This window comes from Alosa sapidissima, chromosome 6 (genome assembly GCF_018492685.1).
Source record: "Alosa sapidissima isolate fAloSap1 chromosome 6, fAloSap1.pri, whole genome shotgun sequence".
NCBI lineage: Eukaryota > Metazoa > Chordata > Actinopteri > Clupeiformes > Clupeidae > Alosa > Alosa sapidissima.
In genome coordinates, this window is record NC_055962.1 from 30268932 (window position 1) to 30286135 (window position 17204).

The following is a 17204-nucleotide window of genomic DNA, read 5'->3' on the forward strand; positions in this document are numbered from 1 at the left end:
GCTCCAAACGAAAATTTTTTCCGGGGTGTCTAGTTTTGTTTACCAACTGTTAATCATTGTAGTTAAATAAAGTGAAGGTTAAGTTCATCTTTAAAGAAAGACTTCAAGCACATAACCTTATTTGGTATCAAAATTTGTTTAATCTACCTTTGCATTAGAAGCTAGATGCTTTAAAATAGCCAAATTTCCCAGGATATATTCCACTGCCACTGTAAGAAATGGGAGCCATGTACAGGGCCAGTTTTATGAAATCAATATAATTTTGATTTCAGCCCTTATTAAATGTATAAATGTTAGAAAACAAAACAAAAAATCGGAAGACAACGATTTAGTTTCTCTAGCTGCCTTTTATTTGGAGGCATGAAGAAAAACCTCAAAACCCATTCAGGTTAACCCAATGAAGTTTGCTCCTTATGAATCATCCCTTCCTTATAAATCATCAACACTAGCATTAATTCAAGTGGGCCGTGTGTAGATGGACCAACGAAAAAAAAAAAAAAAAAAAAAAAAAACTGAAACGATTTCGTCACATGATGGAAATGTTCTAAATAACTGAACTGAAAGTCAAGGACAACACAAGAATGTGGTTTCGAAAGAAAAGGGAACACGGAAACATCAATAATGCCACATGGGACTAGACCTGGACCAAGAACGTCTGAAGACTTCCCTTTTCAAATGCAATCAAGTGTTCCATTTTAAAACAAAACTTCAGGCCTCTCAGTAGTTTGGATTGGCATCCATTAAAACACTCATAAATCTCGTAAATAACTTTTCTCAGTCAATGAACATACAAATAGCTTAACAGGACCTAGTATGTACTGTATATTACAGTCATAGAGAACAATGTTACATTTACTAACACACTGAACTTAAATAATAGCTGCAGCAAAAAATATCTTATAAACACAGTTGTTTAACCTAAAATATGTATTATGGCACTTGAAATAATTTAGAGCTATTTACAGTCTTTCCAGGATAACAGACATTTCCAAATCCTTTCCTCATAATCCTGAGACACACTAAAACCACTCTGCTTTGTAACAGCAAGATCATCTTCTCAGTGTTAGTTGCTTGAGGTTGTGGAGCTGAATGGGAAAGAATCGTTATGATCAAGACAACTGGATGTGTTAATGGTGATATTCTCACAGGCGTTCCAAACAGACTGTGACCACACCCTGCCCATCCATTAAGGACTGAAGCCATTGTGAGCGAGCACTTGAAAGTCGTCTTCGGGTTTCGGGAGGACACTCGCGGCTAGCGGATGCCCAGAATCTGCCGGCTCTTGAGCTGAAGGGTCCTCTCCACCTCACCCAAGGCCTCGGCCCGCAAGTTGGCTGCCTGCAGCCTCTTTCGGAGTGCCACATCCTGAGGTTTCTCCCTCCCTTTTGTTGGAAGCTGGTTCTCCTTGCTGTCTCCAGCAAAGTGAACCTTTTTTTTCCCTGGAGAGATATTCTCTTCCTCTCCATCTAGACCGCAAAACAGAATAAAAGTGTCCTTTTAACCACTGCGGCATGTTATGTAATGTTCAGTCTAAGTTTTCCAGTGACATTTTCTCCACACTTGTCCAGTTAATTACAAACTCACACCTGGTGGTGTAAAACAGACACCCTCACCTAGTACAATGGATTCTTAACGGCACAGGTCAGCTCGAGTCATACAGCACACTTCCATCAGTTTTACAGTTGGATAATGTATACCTAGTACTCCACACTTATGACATACCCAGATGTGAATAAAATGTACACGATTTCATTGGGACATCATTTGAAATGTAGCTTTTCAATACTTGTATAATCCCAGCATGTACGCTCAATTAAAGCTGTACCCCCCCCCCCCCCAACCAAAATATACCAGTTTCCTTTATTTACAAGTAGAAAAGCATTTAAAAAAAAAAACTTTTCTATTTACATATGTACACAGGGTAAGAGACAGACTTAAAAATCAGAGCATTAAAACAAGGCCGACGTCAGTTGTTGAAGTATAATGGGTCCAGTGGAACACGTTTTCCTTCCATACCTGGAGACCTGGAGAAAGGAGAGTGCGCCCTCTGCTGTTTACTGAGGTTATAGGTCCTCAGTAGGTTCTCTGCCCTGAGAAATAAAACATAATAGCAAAACATAATGTCTGAATGCAGGAAAAAGCCATTGACCATTGAAAAATATATTAGGAGATATGGAATAACTGGTTTAAAGTCACTGAAGCGAATCCACGGGACATACCTGGCCATCTTCTCGTTACAAAGCCGCTCACGAGCGCAGAGCTCTTGCTCTCTTTCTGAATACATAAACAAAACAAAAAGAAAAAGGTTAAAACTATTCACTTCACAATACACACAAAACAATCAAAAAGGTATTATAGAACTTGCCAAAAACATTAACCTATAAATTGGCAAGCTTTATTCATTTCTGTTGCAGGTGCACACACGCACACACACACACAAAGTGCAGCAATGCAGAAAAGAAAACACTCTAACCGCGTGTCCTAACTGGATCCGAGCGAGCGAGCGACTCTTGTAGCAAGTGTTATCTGTCTACACTGAATCCGTTAAATATGCCCTTCTATGGGGTCATATTCCTCATTCAAAATAGCAGAGCGACGCAAGCGACAGAGAAGAAAAAAAAAAAAAAAAAAACGGGGTGTCCGACAAAAGTTCTCAAAACGTTGCGTTGAATCACGTTGCTCGCGTTGCTTGCAGTCAGGACACTCCAATTGAAAACAATGGAATTAAACAGGTTTTATCGCTAATGTTCGCTCGCATCGCGTCCGGTTAGGACACGCTATAAGGGTCCTAAAGTTCTCAACCTTTGATCAGCTACTCTGCTTCATTAAGGAGTGGGACTATTGTGGGCCTACAATCACTGTTGACACTTGTATTTGCACCATGTGTTTCGGTCTGTAACTGTGTTTTTCCCACTTGTTGTCTTGATTGATTAATTCTGATGGTCTCATTGGAGCAATGGTCTCAGGTTTCCTTCACACTTAGTCCGTCTAACTGGACCAAACCCCATTGCCACTCCCTCTAGCCCTGCCCCAGCTGGTCTCATTACTGTACATTTTAGTTTGGGTCCCCGGGTCCAAAATGTCAAACACAAGCTTCTATTTACCAATATGATCCGCACCGGAGTTCGAGCAAACTGTACCCCAGGCCACTGCAAGCTCGGTAGACGCCATTCACACATCATCAAAAATAACCAAACCAACGACGCACTCCAGTCTGGAAAAAAGGGTCTAGTGTGAATGTATCCTCAGTCTTATCACCAACTCACCTCGTGATCCCCATCAATGTAAACAATCACTTCCATTTGATGCTAGCTAAAACTGGGTATTTAAGGGAAGTTGGCAGAAGGCTTGTGGAGTCATTCTGTGTGTTTTCCCCACATTCTTCTGTGTGTAGTCACCATCGTTGGAACAGTTATGTTCATTCTCTGACTGTTTGTATGATCTTGTGTATTCCTTTAGGCTATTTGTAATAACCTCAGATTATTACATTTTAGATGGACTCCTATAATGTGTTGGCTGAGTAACTTGTTATGCTCCCAACCGCATCGGCTTTCCTGCGTTTATTTGACCATATCGTACCTTAGGTAACGGTGTACTGCAATGGATGGCTAGGATTAGTCATCACCGCCGTAGAAGCTAATTAACTTAAGTGGCATGCAGCACATGATAGCAGAACTGACCATTTTATTCTATAGCGGTGGACAGTTTTTCAGCAGTGGTCTGATCTAGACGGTCAAAACCTTAGAACAACTTGAACCTTCTGTAGCTCAGGATTTTGATAGACTGTTTATGATGCCGATAAGTATAGCAGTCCAGGTGGGCACTGCAGCCTCTGACCTACTTTTAGACCGGTAACATGTTGTGCTTTTGGAACCACCCGGATTGACCGTTGAGGAAACCAACACTATCCCTAGATTTAAGAGTCTAATAAGCAAATGATGGGAGGCATTTTTTTTTACGCAGACTGTAGGTACATCAGAATAAGTGACCACGAGTCAGCCTATTACAGGATAGTAATATTGCATTAGGGCCTGTGTCCACCAATTGCGTTTTTTGCGTCAATGGCGGCTATTTTCTATACCAATCCTATGAAGTTCAGCGCACACCTAACATGCTGCAGAAGTTCAGCGTTCACACTGGAGAATACTCACTCTCCAGTCTCTCCTCACGTTGCTTGATGGCCACCTCACGCTCGCGGAGCACCTCGACCCTCAGACGCAGCTCTGACGAGGCAGCGGCGATGGCAGCCCCTGCAGCGACTCCTGTTCCAGCAGAGCCGCGCTGCTCGTGGGCTGCCGGAGTCTTGGGCCGTTCAGGGTTGCCCTGGCCCACTGCGGACCGCCGCCGGTTCCGAGCTTGAGCCCTCCTCTGCTCCTCAGCGACCATCTCGGAAATCAAGCTGCTTTGGAGGATGGATTCCACCGAGGGCCTCAGGTAGTCCTGGCAACCAAGAGGAAACAGAGATATAGATATAAAAAAAAAAAGGATCTTCACATTTCAGTCTATACACAAATGTTTCATACTACCAGAGAGGGTTGAAGTAATCAAGGATCTTTGATACTACTATACGATTCAAAACAGCATGACAAGATGACTTGAACAAACATTCCGTATCCAGCTGTATGAACAACAACACATTGTTGACAGAGGTCATCAAATGTACTATGTACAATTTAGTGGGGTGTACACAAGGAATTTTAATTAAAGTAAATAATACCAGTTCAGGGGAGTACAAACATTGAGGAAACTTAATCTATTACTCCCATGCAGAAGAATCAGACCTTCAAATTGAGCATCTTTGACAAAAACGTGTTGAGCTCCTCTGAATATCTGTATGGGATCCGTCTGAATTTGCCCTCCCTGATCTTCTCTGCCAGGTCCTTCTGGTTGTATGCAGTAAAAGGGGGACTGAGAAAAAGTAATGACAAGAGCATTAGGAGAAGGCAGACAAAAACAAACAAACAAAATATGCCGGTTTGGGTGTATAAATTGATCATGGTCAAGGATACTTACGAAAGGGCACAAAGCTCATACACCAGGCAGCCTAGAGACCAAATATCGGATTTCTCATTGTATGACATCCTGTTCATTTGTTCCTGTGCAGAAAGAGAAAATGGTTGTGCCCATTATGGTTTGTTCCCTTCAATGGAGGTCCAAGTAATCACTCCCTGGTTTTAGCCTGCCATTGGCAACAGAGAACGCATCTCACCGGCGACATGTAATAAGGTGTGCCCACAAATGTCTTGGCAAAGCTTGTGTCGTGGTTGAGGATCCGTGCCAGACCAAAGTCTCCGAGTTTAACATTCTGCTTGGCATCAAGGAAAATGTTGGCTGGCTTAAGGTCGCGGTGCAGTACGGTGCAGCCCCCATCAGTCCGCCGATGGCACTCTTTCAGAGCCAAGGACAGCTGTGCCAACACCCGCAAGATTAACTCCTCCTCTAGGTACCGTCTACAGGAGGGTCAAGTAGTCAGTGTCATACACAATAATAGCACAGGTCATAAACAATATAATTAATACACAACGCAATTTCAGAACTATAGGTTTAGGTGATGCTTTGGAGTGATGTAGAATAGCGTTTCAGTGTTGCCACAATTATATACAAGACTGCAGTACCCAATTTCCTGGCCAGTTACCTCTCCTTGATGCACTTGGTGATTAGACTGGAGAGATCTCCTCCCTCGCAGTATTCCATTACAATGTACAGCGTCGTGTTGCTACGGTCTATGATGCGGTCGTAATAGCGAACAATATTGGGGTGCTTCAGCTCCCGCAACAGGTTCACCTCCGATACCAACATTTGTTTTTCAGCTTCCGCCATGGTACCATAGTCCAGTTCTTTCCAAACGAGAATCTAGTGGAATCCGGCAAGAGAGCACAGTAAAGGCAAACCAAAATGAGCGCTTATTAAACATCATATGGTTGGTTTAATTGCGAGTGTGCTTTCTGGCAAGACAGACTCAATTTCCACTTTGGCTAGGAGCCAGTTCGCTGTTAGTAAGATGTTAGCTTCTACATGCTAACGTTGACAGCACAGAGCATTAGCGACAGCTTGATAACTAGGAGCGAAGTTACCTGCGTGTTAAACTAGCTTTACGGATCGTTTATATATCATATCTAGCATAGCATAACGTTAGCCAATTGAAGCGTGAATGTTACCTTTCCATCGGACTTTCTCCGTATTTTCTGACATTTTCCATATGATCCAGATCCTATTGTGTACAATACCTCATAATCATCAACACGGGAAGGCATTTTAGTTTTTACCTTAACGTTAACTGGTCCTAATCGGGATTAGTTAATCAATGACTGATGATTAACGTCGAAGTTAGACCATTTGCTGCTTAGCATTAACGCTAACCAGGTAAACTAGCATAAACTGCTAGGCAGGTTGACTAAAATGTCCAATATCCTCCCAGGGCAAACTAAAGCAGTTTTCTTTGCAGATATGAGTCTACCTCAACCACTTGACAACTAACGTTAATTTCAGTTTGAAGCAATTGTTTTGGCAATGTGGCAGTAAATCCAAGTCGCAAGCAAACAGGAACGCCTGTTTCAAATTGGTGCCCTTTCAAGCTTGTTTGCGATTGGAGTTAAATGGAGACGATCCGACGATTTGATTGGTTGGAGTGACTACACAACTACAATGTTGCTTAGCAGCGAGAACCGCGCGAGACTACGCGCGGATGAAGGATTATTATGGATTTACCAGAGAATCTAATATGTAGCCTATGTATTTTACCGATTGTTATGATGAACGAATTGTACAGTTGTGCACATTTCGTTTGTTAAAATGGATTGAAGTAGCAGTGGCAGTATACTATAAGTAGTTTCAACTGAAAGAAAAAAAAACAGAATCCAGTTAATCGCTGCTGTTGTACTTCTGCCTTCAACCGCACGATGGCACTAAATCTAAACAACCGAGGTGATCTTTACAATAAAGGAAGAATAATAATTAGAATGACCGTCAATTAAAAGTTTAGATTAATTGCTCAGTTGACTATGCAGACAAAGCAATATTCGTTGTGGGACAATGTATACGAATAAAGTCTAGGCTATAGAGCGCTATAGGTCTGTGGTGTTTCAAGTTATTTTCCACCAGGGTCATTTGCATTGCGTAGGCCAGAGGACCAAGATTCCTGAAAACCCCTGGATGTTTTTGTCCATAAATGCGACATCCTTGGGGGAATTACTGTTAAAAGTAGAAAGTAAAAAAAAAAGAAAAATCAAACAGCAGGGAATGGAGCAAAAAGTGAGGGGAAAAAAAATGTAGCTAAAATGTAGCCAACAGAGAGACAACACAAAATTACTAGCCCACGCCCACCAGGTGGAATGGCAAGATTTCAAAATGTGACTGAATAGTCTGTTTTGATTAACGCCATTCTCTGTGTTGCCAAGCGCTGACAGACAGACAGAGACAGATGTGTTCTGTAAGCCAGAGTCAGGGTATGTGTACTGTAAACCAATGCTTTTGGCTTTGTGGAGGGGACCACTGATGGAAATCATTGATTCATGTTCATAGAGTTAGAGTTTTGTAATACAACAAAGCATATATCCTCAAGAGTCACTTTAGAGTAGGCTACCCAGTCTTTATTTTTCCCATCCTTAACGTCTTCAAAGACTTTTCTTTGTATACTTGTGTAGCAAGGAAGGAACAATAATGAAGTGCAATTGTTCGGATAGTCTTCACCATCAGAAGACTATTAGGGTCACCACAAGGTCATCCTCAGCCTTAGTAATTGTTCAGCTTGTGGACATAAAGTGAGGGGAGTCTGAACAAAAAAAAAAAAACACTGTGATGGTAAACTGCTCTCCCCTCTGACGCAAGCTGACAGTCTGACTGCAGTCCGGGCACTGAAACAGATGACAGTGACAGACACAGTGAAGATTGCTGCCATTTCTTCCTCTCCGCTCCCCCCAGGAGGTGTGGCGGAGAGCAGCAGGGACCCTGGCCACAGGAGGGGACCGAGTGTGTGTGTGTGTGTGAGTGTGTGTGTGTGTGTGTGTGTGTGTGTGTGTGTGTACATGTATGTGTGTGGGGTGTCTGTCTGTCACTCTGAAAGGTCATGTCTTTTGATGGGGTGGGTTGGTGGGTAGCCTACGCATCCAAACATTTATCTCTCCAGAGGCCCCTCTCAGCATGCGGGCAAGGGCCACAGAGGAAAATTAATGTCACAACAGGGAGCAAGCGCAGCAGCTCTCGCCCAAGGCTGAGCACAGCGAGGATGGAGGACACTCGTAAAGGACAACTAGCCTACATAAAGGCAGCGCAGAATGGTACCATGTCCTCCTGTGTTTTAACAATATAAGGTCCCTCAAGGTGACTAACAATAGGGCACAGTGAGTGCACGTTATAGCATGGTTGTCAGTGCCTGTGGTGCCTGGGAACTGAACCAAAGGCCTTCCTGGAAACTGAAGGGAAGAACTTCCCTTTGTCACTCAGTGCTCTGAGCTATAGCTGTAGGTTCTGAGTAGGATTTCCCCATTCAGTTCACAGTCCCATAACCAAGGTGGGGGTAGCACATTCCATTCAAGTATTTTCCTACCATTATGGATAGTACTAGGTCAGAAAAAAAGCTTTTCAATATGGCAATAATGGGTTCCAACCATACTATAAGGCCGCGATCAGACAGGACATGTTTTTTGCAGCGAGACCTGCCTTTTTTATGTTGTTTTGTATTGGCAGTAAGCATTTTGCGCGCTGCTTATACGCCCAGAGTGCCCCGTGTTTTGCTGGCCTGTTGCGTCTCGCGTTTTTGCAAGGGCGCCCTGAGCGCCTTGAATTGAAAAAAAGTGTTCAACTCAAAGCGGAAGTGTCCAATGTCACTCGCATTTTTTATGAAAACATAGTGCACCTTGCGTTTTACAAGCGGTAAAGTGCGTCCTGTCTGAACGCACCCTGAGAAAGGCAAGAGATTCAGTCTGCAAGCAACATTAGATATCTATAGTATAACTTTTTACTATAGGCTACTTGTTCACTTGATGTGGAAAAAGCTATATATTACATTATGTCAATCTGCACAATTGATCGCATCTGTCATTGTACCTGTTCCTTGTCTTCCCTTGTTCTGTCTTTGGCAGCCAGGTGTGCGGTCAGGCTAGTGGTCTGCTGCCCTTAAGGAGGAGCATGTGGCCGTGTGGTGCATCACCTTCCCAGTGGCCGCACTGACATTTATTCTGCCAGTGGCACAGTGGCTATTTCTGGCCCTAGTGTGAGTGTGTGTGTGTGTGTGGGGGGTGGGTCACCCTGCTGCAGGTCACCCCAACATAACACACATGCAGCATCACACACAGCTGGACGCATGCTTGCTGACTCCGAGTATGGGTGCCCAGCCGACCTAAAGCAGAGGATGCATGATCTAAGAACATGTGTCTACAGTTAGAGAGGCCTTCTGGGGAGAGGAACACATCAACCCAAGCTGCTCAATTAACAGATACTGTATGCAAGGATTCATCATTGTGTAAGCTGTAAGTTGTTTAGTGTAAGTTTGCATGCAGATACATGTTGGAGATGCAGGTGTGAAAACATCTTTATATACAGATTTGGATGTATATAAAGACTTTATGTTTCTAATTTCACTCTGAGTGGTTAATTGGTATTTTCAGTGTAGTTTTTGTACTCATTGTGGACTCAACTGGATTGTTAGCAGCATCCCATAACGGCCCAACGCAGATCAGTAGTGTGGAGCCTCCCTGTGAGTAGCCTCATCAGCATAGGAGTGCGGTTCCCCAACCCCTAATCCTGTTTTCCAGTCCACTTCCTGCCGGTAGGTTTCCACTCCCCCCCCCCCCCCCAAACACACTACACCAGCTGCCTCATTGTTTCCCTGCCAAACACTCGTTTCTGAGTATAGTGTCTGTTCTGCTCATAGGAATTCATTTTGGAATAGGAGTGTTGCTATCATCTCAATGATTGCAGGGCGTTTTCATATTTGGTTGCTGTTGTTGGTCCACAGAATCGTATCCATTGAGATGACATGAGATGAGATGAAGTCGCTTTGGATAAAAGCGTCTGCTAAATGAAAATGAATAAATGAGATGATGCATGAATAGCCTGCCAGTAGGAGTGAGCTGCAACCGCAGAGAGAGACTCACTGGAGCTCCAAGCTCAATTTGCAACCAGTCTGGCCTGGGGTCAAGTTTGAATGACACAGATGCCCTCTCTCCAGATATAACACACTATGTGACCTAACTGGCCTCCTCCACGCAGAGGAAAAGCCAACAATTCAGAAGCCTGAATTACAAGGAACTCTTACAAGTCAAGAGCTAATGTTACGCCATGTTACACCACCGTTTTGAGTTGGTATATGCATTAAAGCCTGTGTGTGTGTGTGTGTGTGTTCAACAGAGTAGAAACACTGGTGTGTCTAATTTGTCTTGTTGACTTTGAATCAGGAGGAGTTTGTCAGTCAATCAATCAAGAACTGTTTATTTGTGTGTTATTCTATTACCATTTATTGTGACACTGACTGAGCACCTATTAGCTTTGGTGTGAAACTGATCAGTAGGCATTTACCCTCCAGTCTCTCTCAACGCAGCACGATCCCGTAATATAAGCCGACCGCGCACCGGAGAGAGACACTAGGCGAAAGACACCACGTTAAACAATAGCCACTGAGCAAGGGAAACCCAAGCTTTGGTTACCACAAAACGGACAGCAGAGCAAGGCGCCTCCGACGGGTGTCCCTGCCTGTCTGGGCTTGACCAAGGTCGAGTGGACCTGATGTTACTGCAGCCATTGATGGAAAGTAAGTGTACCATCTGGGTAGGTGATACATATTTATATATAATACATTTGATTGACGGTCTCATCCTTTTCCATTCGTAAATGTTCTCATGCATGAATTTGGGATGCCAAAATGGAATCATTAGTGCCTATGCATTGTAGACCGATCTTTCAAGGCAATAGATCAAAAGGTGGTAGGCCTATTAGACCATATATATTTGTTTCAGAAATGCAATAATGCCCAAGGTCTGACTGCCTATTTCTCCATGCTGTCTTTGCTGGGCTTAAAATTCATGGATCTTTGTGCTGTATATAGAGTAAGTGATCTTTACCTGTCCACGTACAATCAATGCCATAAATAATTTATCATCGGTGAGACTGTTCTTTCTTGAGTGGGAAATGTTTACAGTCCCTTCTCAAAACAGTGATTTACAGTACCTTTGACTGAAATTGTGTGCCAAGATGAAGAAGAAACAGACACAGAGCAAGAGCCACGAAGGACGGGATTTGTTCATTGTTTTTATTCCAGCACAGGTATTTTTTTTCCATCTGTAAAACGGCTGGGCAGCTAGGGAGGGAGAAGGAAACGGGAGTACAAAATGGAAAAAAAAAAAAAAAAAAAAATTACAGACAAGTCTAGAGTAAATTTGTTAAATTCCTAAATTTTTGTCTCTTTTCCCTAAATCCTTATCTAGGAAAATAATCTTGTCCCTGTCCTTATTGTCAAGACAGCAGGAAAAAAAACGAGTGAGAGAGAGAAAGAGAGAGAAATAGAGAAAGAGAGAGAGAAGAAAAAAACAACAGGGAACTCTTCTTTCCCTGCTTTGTGGACACAAGGAGGCCTGGCCCAATCCCAGCAAGAGATAGAGAGGGAGGGAAGGCGAGACAGAAAGAAGAGAGAGGGGGAAAGAAAGAATAGGGTGGAGGGAGAGCAGAGGGAGAGAGGGAGAGCAGAGGGTGGAGGGAGAGCAGAGGGAGAGAGGGAGAGCAGAGGGAGAGAGGGAGAGCAGAGGGTGGAGGGAGAGCAGAGGGAGAGAGGGAGAGCAGAGGGTGGAGGGAGAGCAGAGGGTGGAGGGAGAGCAGAGGGAGAGAGGGAGAGCAGAGGGAGAGAGGGAGAGCAGAGGGAGAGAGGGAGAGCAATAGGGTGGAGGGAGAGCAGAGGGAGAGAGGGAGAGCAGAGGGTGGAGGGAGAGCAGAGGGTGGAGGGAGAGCAGAGGGAGAGAGGGAGAGCAGAGGGAGAGAGGGAGAGCAGAGGGAGAGGGAGAGCAATAGGGTGGAGGGAGAGCAGAGGGAGAGAGGGAGAGCAGAGGGTGGAGGGAGAGCAGAGGGAGAGAGGAACAACAGTGAGAAAGCGAGACACAGGGAGAGAAAGTTAGTGCGGCGTTCACGGACTGCTCGCAGTGCAGTTTGCTGCCTCGCTCATCTGCCAGCCTGCCTGTACCCCCACACACATATCCAGTGTAGTGTAAACCTCACAAAGACACAACCAGGACCACAGAACAAACTAGAACACACACACACACACACACACACACACTCACACTCACACACACACACGCACACGTCAGAACCGACCCAAAGTCTGCTCTTTCACACATCCCTTTCCAGCAGGAGAAACTTATTGGTTATTCCCAGGAGTTTCTCTCCGTTGCAGCACAATCTAGCGCCACGTGATGCCGAAACAGGCCGTTTTGATGAACAGCAGGACTCTGGCGTTATTGCTGGACCGTGCCTGCGACGAGAGAGTTTCAGAGTGGTTGAGGTCCATGTGAAGAGCATCACAGTAAACTCGCCCTCCTCTGCTCACTGTGGCACATAAACACGTCCGGGTCAAAGGGCAAACAACAAGTAAGTGAGTCAACATCGAGGCTGAGGCAGGTCTGCGTAATTTCTCTTCACTGAAGTAGTCTGCATCGTCATTGTCCTGATCAATCTTTTTTTCCTTCGTTTTTTTTTTTTAAAACCCCCTCGACATTCATGATATTAAAAAAAAATACAACTTCTAATTTATAACAGAGAATGCTGCAGTCACACTGAGGGGAAGTCGTCTTCGGCTTTTTTTTTTGTTATGTACAAGATTTTAAACACACGTGACTTTTGAGGACAATATCTGAAGTCATTTTAAAATGAAAATAAAATCGGACCACTAAATGGTGATTTGTCAAAAAACTCTGATATAACATAGAACAACCAGTCGTTAATTTATACATATAAAAAAAGGACAAATCATAGAGGACAGACAGACAGAGACAGACAGACAGACAATCACACACACACACATTTTAGGCAGGTTATGCTGTCAAATTTACAGTAATGACCCCTAGAGAAAAACAAAAACAAAGCCAAATTAGGTTCTTCTTTCTGTTCGTCTTCTTCCCAAGGTCATTCAGTTTGTGTTTAAGTCTCCGTCATCATGATTGATTCTCGGTAGACAGACACTAAGCATATGGCTTAAACATTTTGCAAAAAACTTTGGAGTCTGCGTTTGGTGTGTGTGTCGGGGACAGGGGACGGTAGAGGATGGGAGGATTATTCGGTCCATTTTTCGTCTCTTTCACTTGTCCCAGACTCTTCTTCATACAGGCTCTGCTGTGGTGTGGTAGAGTATGGGTGTGTATGAAGGCAAAAATATAACTGAGGGCAAGTCATCATGATGGTAATGTGTGTGTGTGTGTGTTGTGTTTGTATGTGTGTGTGTGTGTGTGTGTGTGTGTGTGTGTGTGTGTGTGTGCTTAGGGTTGGGTTAAGGGGACGGAGTTCCACAGGCCATCAGTGAGTTCCTTCATCAGCTCTGTGGAGACCAGACCGTCTTGAGACTCGCGGTCACAGACGTATTCCAAACCAGACGTCTCGGTCTTGAAAGACCAAGACGCCCCAGAAAAACTACGACAACGACTCCTAAACCCAAACGCTGCAGAGCCAGACAACAGCCAGTGTAAAACAAAACAACGCCTACTCTGTTCACAATACTGTCAAAGCAAACAAACAAACATTCAGGAAAACAATACATCCAGAAACATTAACAACAACAAAAACTTAAAGCAGTAGACATATCCAATTAATCCAAGGGCAACGAAAAACAAAACCAAACAACAAAAAAGAAATGTCAGGACAAGCACAGATGTGGGGCTAGGTATGGGCAGCATTTGTCCTTAGTGCAATCCCAGGAAGCACCTGACTCCTGGACAGAGCGCTCCCTGATCTGACCTTTGACCCACACCAGGGTCAGCTCCTGGGAGAGGGGGAGAGAGAGAGGTCAAAGCCGGAAGAAGAGGTTGGACTGGGAGCCTCGTCCCCCTCCAGCTGAGACCAGACGGGGGCGGACTAAAGAAGGATGTCTATGCGCAGCCCGAGGACCAGCTCTCCAGGCTGGTGCACACACACACACACACACACACACACACACACACGGAGCGAGGGAGGGAGAGACGGAGAGAAGAGTGGAGGTGGCAGGTTTTGAAAACTCAGGTGGAGTTGAAAGACGCCTAAGTTGTGACAACAACAACAACAACAACAACAAAAAAACCACCAGGGTGGGAGTGGAGAGCGTGAGTTCGTCCAATCCGGTTAGTCCACCCTCTGTCAGTCAACTTGAGCCTCGTTCGTGTATCTAAGATGAACTGCAGGACGTGTGTGTGCGCACACGTATGTGTCATCATGTAAACAATACATGTTTTCATGTGTGAGTAAACAAGACTATAGTTTCTATGTCTGTCCTTGTATTGATGTGTCTGTCCATCCCTCTTTTTAGTCTGAATCAGTATGTGTGTTTTGAGGAAACTGGGGGGAAACAGACATAAGACAAGTAAACAAAAATTAAAAACAATAAAACACGATTCCTGACGTCCTTTAGCAGTCCATCTTGCTTCTCAGCTAATGGGTAATGTACATTCATCCATCCAGGGCAGGGTCCAGCACAGATATGCAGAGGCCCATGAATGGCTGCTTGGATCTGGACACACGTCCCAGAGCCAGTTTGGACAGTCAGTCAGTCAGTCAGTTCCCAGTCGTCCTCCTCCTCTTCGGTTGTCCTCCTTTCCACTCGACCTCTACGTGTCCACCCCTTCCCTCAGAAGAACCAGCAGTAGGCGTGCTGCAGGAGGCTGTACCACATGTAGCCCGAGGCGAAGGCCCCCGTTTGGACGGCACACAGCCACATGGGGTCAAGGATCATGGGGCGCGACACTGCTTCCGTCTGACCATGGACGGGTGGGAATGCTCCTGGAGAAAAAAGGGAAAGAAAAGTCACGATAAGAGAAACCCCCCCCCCCCCAAAAAAAAAAAACAAAAAAAAAAACAACAACAAGCAAAAAAACATCATACGCTGTCAAAGTCCTGTCAATGAACAACAATGTTCTTACGAAAAAATGTAGGGCTCCATAAACTTGTTTCTTCACACAAGTGTTGCGAGTATGACTTAATTTGGTAACCTGTGCCACTAACTGGATGCTAAATTTAGAGAACAATACCAATTGTCAGTCATTTGTCAATTTGAAATTCTTAATGAACCGTGCTGGTTCAAAGGCTACTTCTCACAGAAAACAAAAATGGGCTTAAAAACAGTATTAAAGCAAATGGAAGAAAGATGAAAACAAACTGAGTGATCAGAGCGGAGGCCTGCCAGTGTGCATATGTGCATGCTGTCTATTTTTGCCTTTTATAGCTTTCCAAGTTAACAACAGACGGTCTTGTTTGGAAGACTAATAAGTAAGACGCTCCGCAGAACGCCGGGCCAAAGACATCAAAGAGTATCTTTGGTCAGATATGAGGAGAGGAGAATGGAGGACAAATGTGCTTCATGAACGCATGAGAGTATAAAGAAAACACTCTCATGGATGACTGTTCATACTTCAGGAGGGTCTGTATACGAAACCACTCGGGGGATACCAATTTAAAACTAATTGGCTAGCAGTAGGTAGCCTAGCATAATTATGATCTCCATCTCTGGGCTACTTGAATTAGCATCATAATCACCACGGTCTTGCCGAGGTAACCACACAATCGACTCAACTAAGAGGGGAAAGAGGCCGAGCTTCTATTCTTGGAACGCCAAAGGTTTGACACACGAGACAGACGTGTCCCATACTCCAAGTCCTTCACCAGGGTTGCCAGATTGGGCGGTTTCCCGCCCAATTGGGCGGTTTTGCAATCTATTTTGCGGGCAAAAATGGGTTTGGGCGGGTGTATAAAAATTGGGCTGGTTTCGGATAAGTTCGGCGGGTTTTTGTAGCCGAAACAAAGGCACTTCAGACCCTTCTTCCAGCGACCGTCTCTGGTCAGCAGGCAGCAGTCTCTCACTCACTCACTCACACACCCTCTGGCTGACGTGCCCCCCTAAACTCACAACAGACACTCTCAGCTCACGTCACCTTATGTATCGAAACATGCATTCTAGCCATATAAATGGCATAGTGCATGGTATTTCCATAACCGCGAGATATGCGCTTCACAATGACCGCAATTAGTTGTTAGATATTCACAGCAGACAGTAAAGCCCAGCAGTAATTTATCCAAATTAACACATATTTCAAGTACCATTCATGATGTTGTCAAATATTGAAGTTGTGGAAAGTTTAAGCTGTATGTTTCTTTCGTCCCCCATGTCGTTTCATTTATCCCGGTCTGGAGGGACGAATGAAACGCATGTTCGATTTCTCCTTAAATAAATCCTGAATGGTTTTGTTCAGATCTGAAAATGCAACTGTATTTGACAGAGGACCGATGTAGTTTGCTTGTGACAAAATATTAGCTTTCAGTGTTTTACGATGTCTTTGTAAATTACGTTTAATTAAAAAGTGTTTCAGTCCGGTTCTCCCCTACTCTGGCGCAGACCGCCATTCAAACACACAGCTCGCGGGGTTTTCAAACTTAGCTAGCTGACTGACAATGTCAATATGCCAAAGTGGGCAAAGAGCATTTTGTCATTACAGTCAATCTCTTCATGAATGTGCACACTGCTGAAAGATTACCTACGAGACAGGATGGACTTACCCCTTCTTTCAGGGTTGATGGATGTGCGCAGGTCTTGCGCGAATGGCTTGACATAGGACTACGGCCCACGTTCCGTCCAGCCCGACAGTTGTTGAGGAAGTTTGACAAAGCCTAGGCCTACTAGAACTTTTTAATTATTTTTAGGCCTAATAACAATTGCTCAAAGCGATTTTCACGAAGGGCCTAGGGCCATAGGCCTATGTTTTTTGTGTAGAGATGGCCCATGCATGAACGTTCTGCTTCTGCAAAGAGCGCACTGACACCCCTGTTCGTTCAACGCGACTTTCATGAAAACTAGGATTAACTGCCTGTCAGGTAGGCCTACTAATTGTTCTAAATTACAGGTGTCAAACTCAAGTTTGCCTTTAGCCTATATCTGGCGTATGAAAATATTTTTTGCGTGTAGTTGCCATGCATGGACGCACTGCTTCTGCAAAGAGCGCACTGACACTGTCCTAAATAGCCTATTCAGCGCGATTTTCATGAAA

The 17204-nt window shown here is 44.3% G+C and overlaps 2 protein-coding genes across 3 annotated transcripts in view; both read right to left on the reverse strand.

Moving 5' to 3' along the window:
* Window positions 1-327: 327 nt before the first annotated feature.
* On the reverse strand, window positions 328-6587 carry nek2 (NIMA-related kinase 2). Its single transcript, XM_042095442.1, has 9 exons — window positions 6159-6587; window positions 5636-5853; window positions 5210-5450; window positions 5014-5096; window positions 4782-4908; window positions 4152-4440; window positions 2220-2274; window positions 2017-2090; window positions 328-1466 (listed from the first exon to the last, which is right to left on the reverse strand). The coding sequence occupies exons 1-9, from the start codon at window positions 6252-6254 to the stop codon at window positions 1255-1257; spliced, it is 1395 nt and encodes a 464-aa protein (XP_041951376.1). The 5' UTR covers window positions 6255-6587; the 3' UTR covers window positions 328-1254.
* Window positions 6588-13414: 6827 nt separating this feature from the next.
* Window positions 13415-17204, reverse strand: part of lpgat1 (lysophosphatidylglycerol acyltransferase 1) — a 46164-nt gene continuing 42374 nt past the window's right edge. For both annotated transcript variants that reach the window (XM_042095448.1, XM_042095446.1), the window contains exon 8: window positions 13415-14946. In XM_042095448.1, coding sequence (XP_041951382.1) covers window positions 14795-14946 — 152 coding nt within the window. In that variant the 3' untranslated portion in view covers window positions 13415-14794. The remainder of the gene's footprint in view (window positions 14947-17204) is intronic.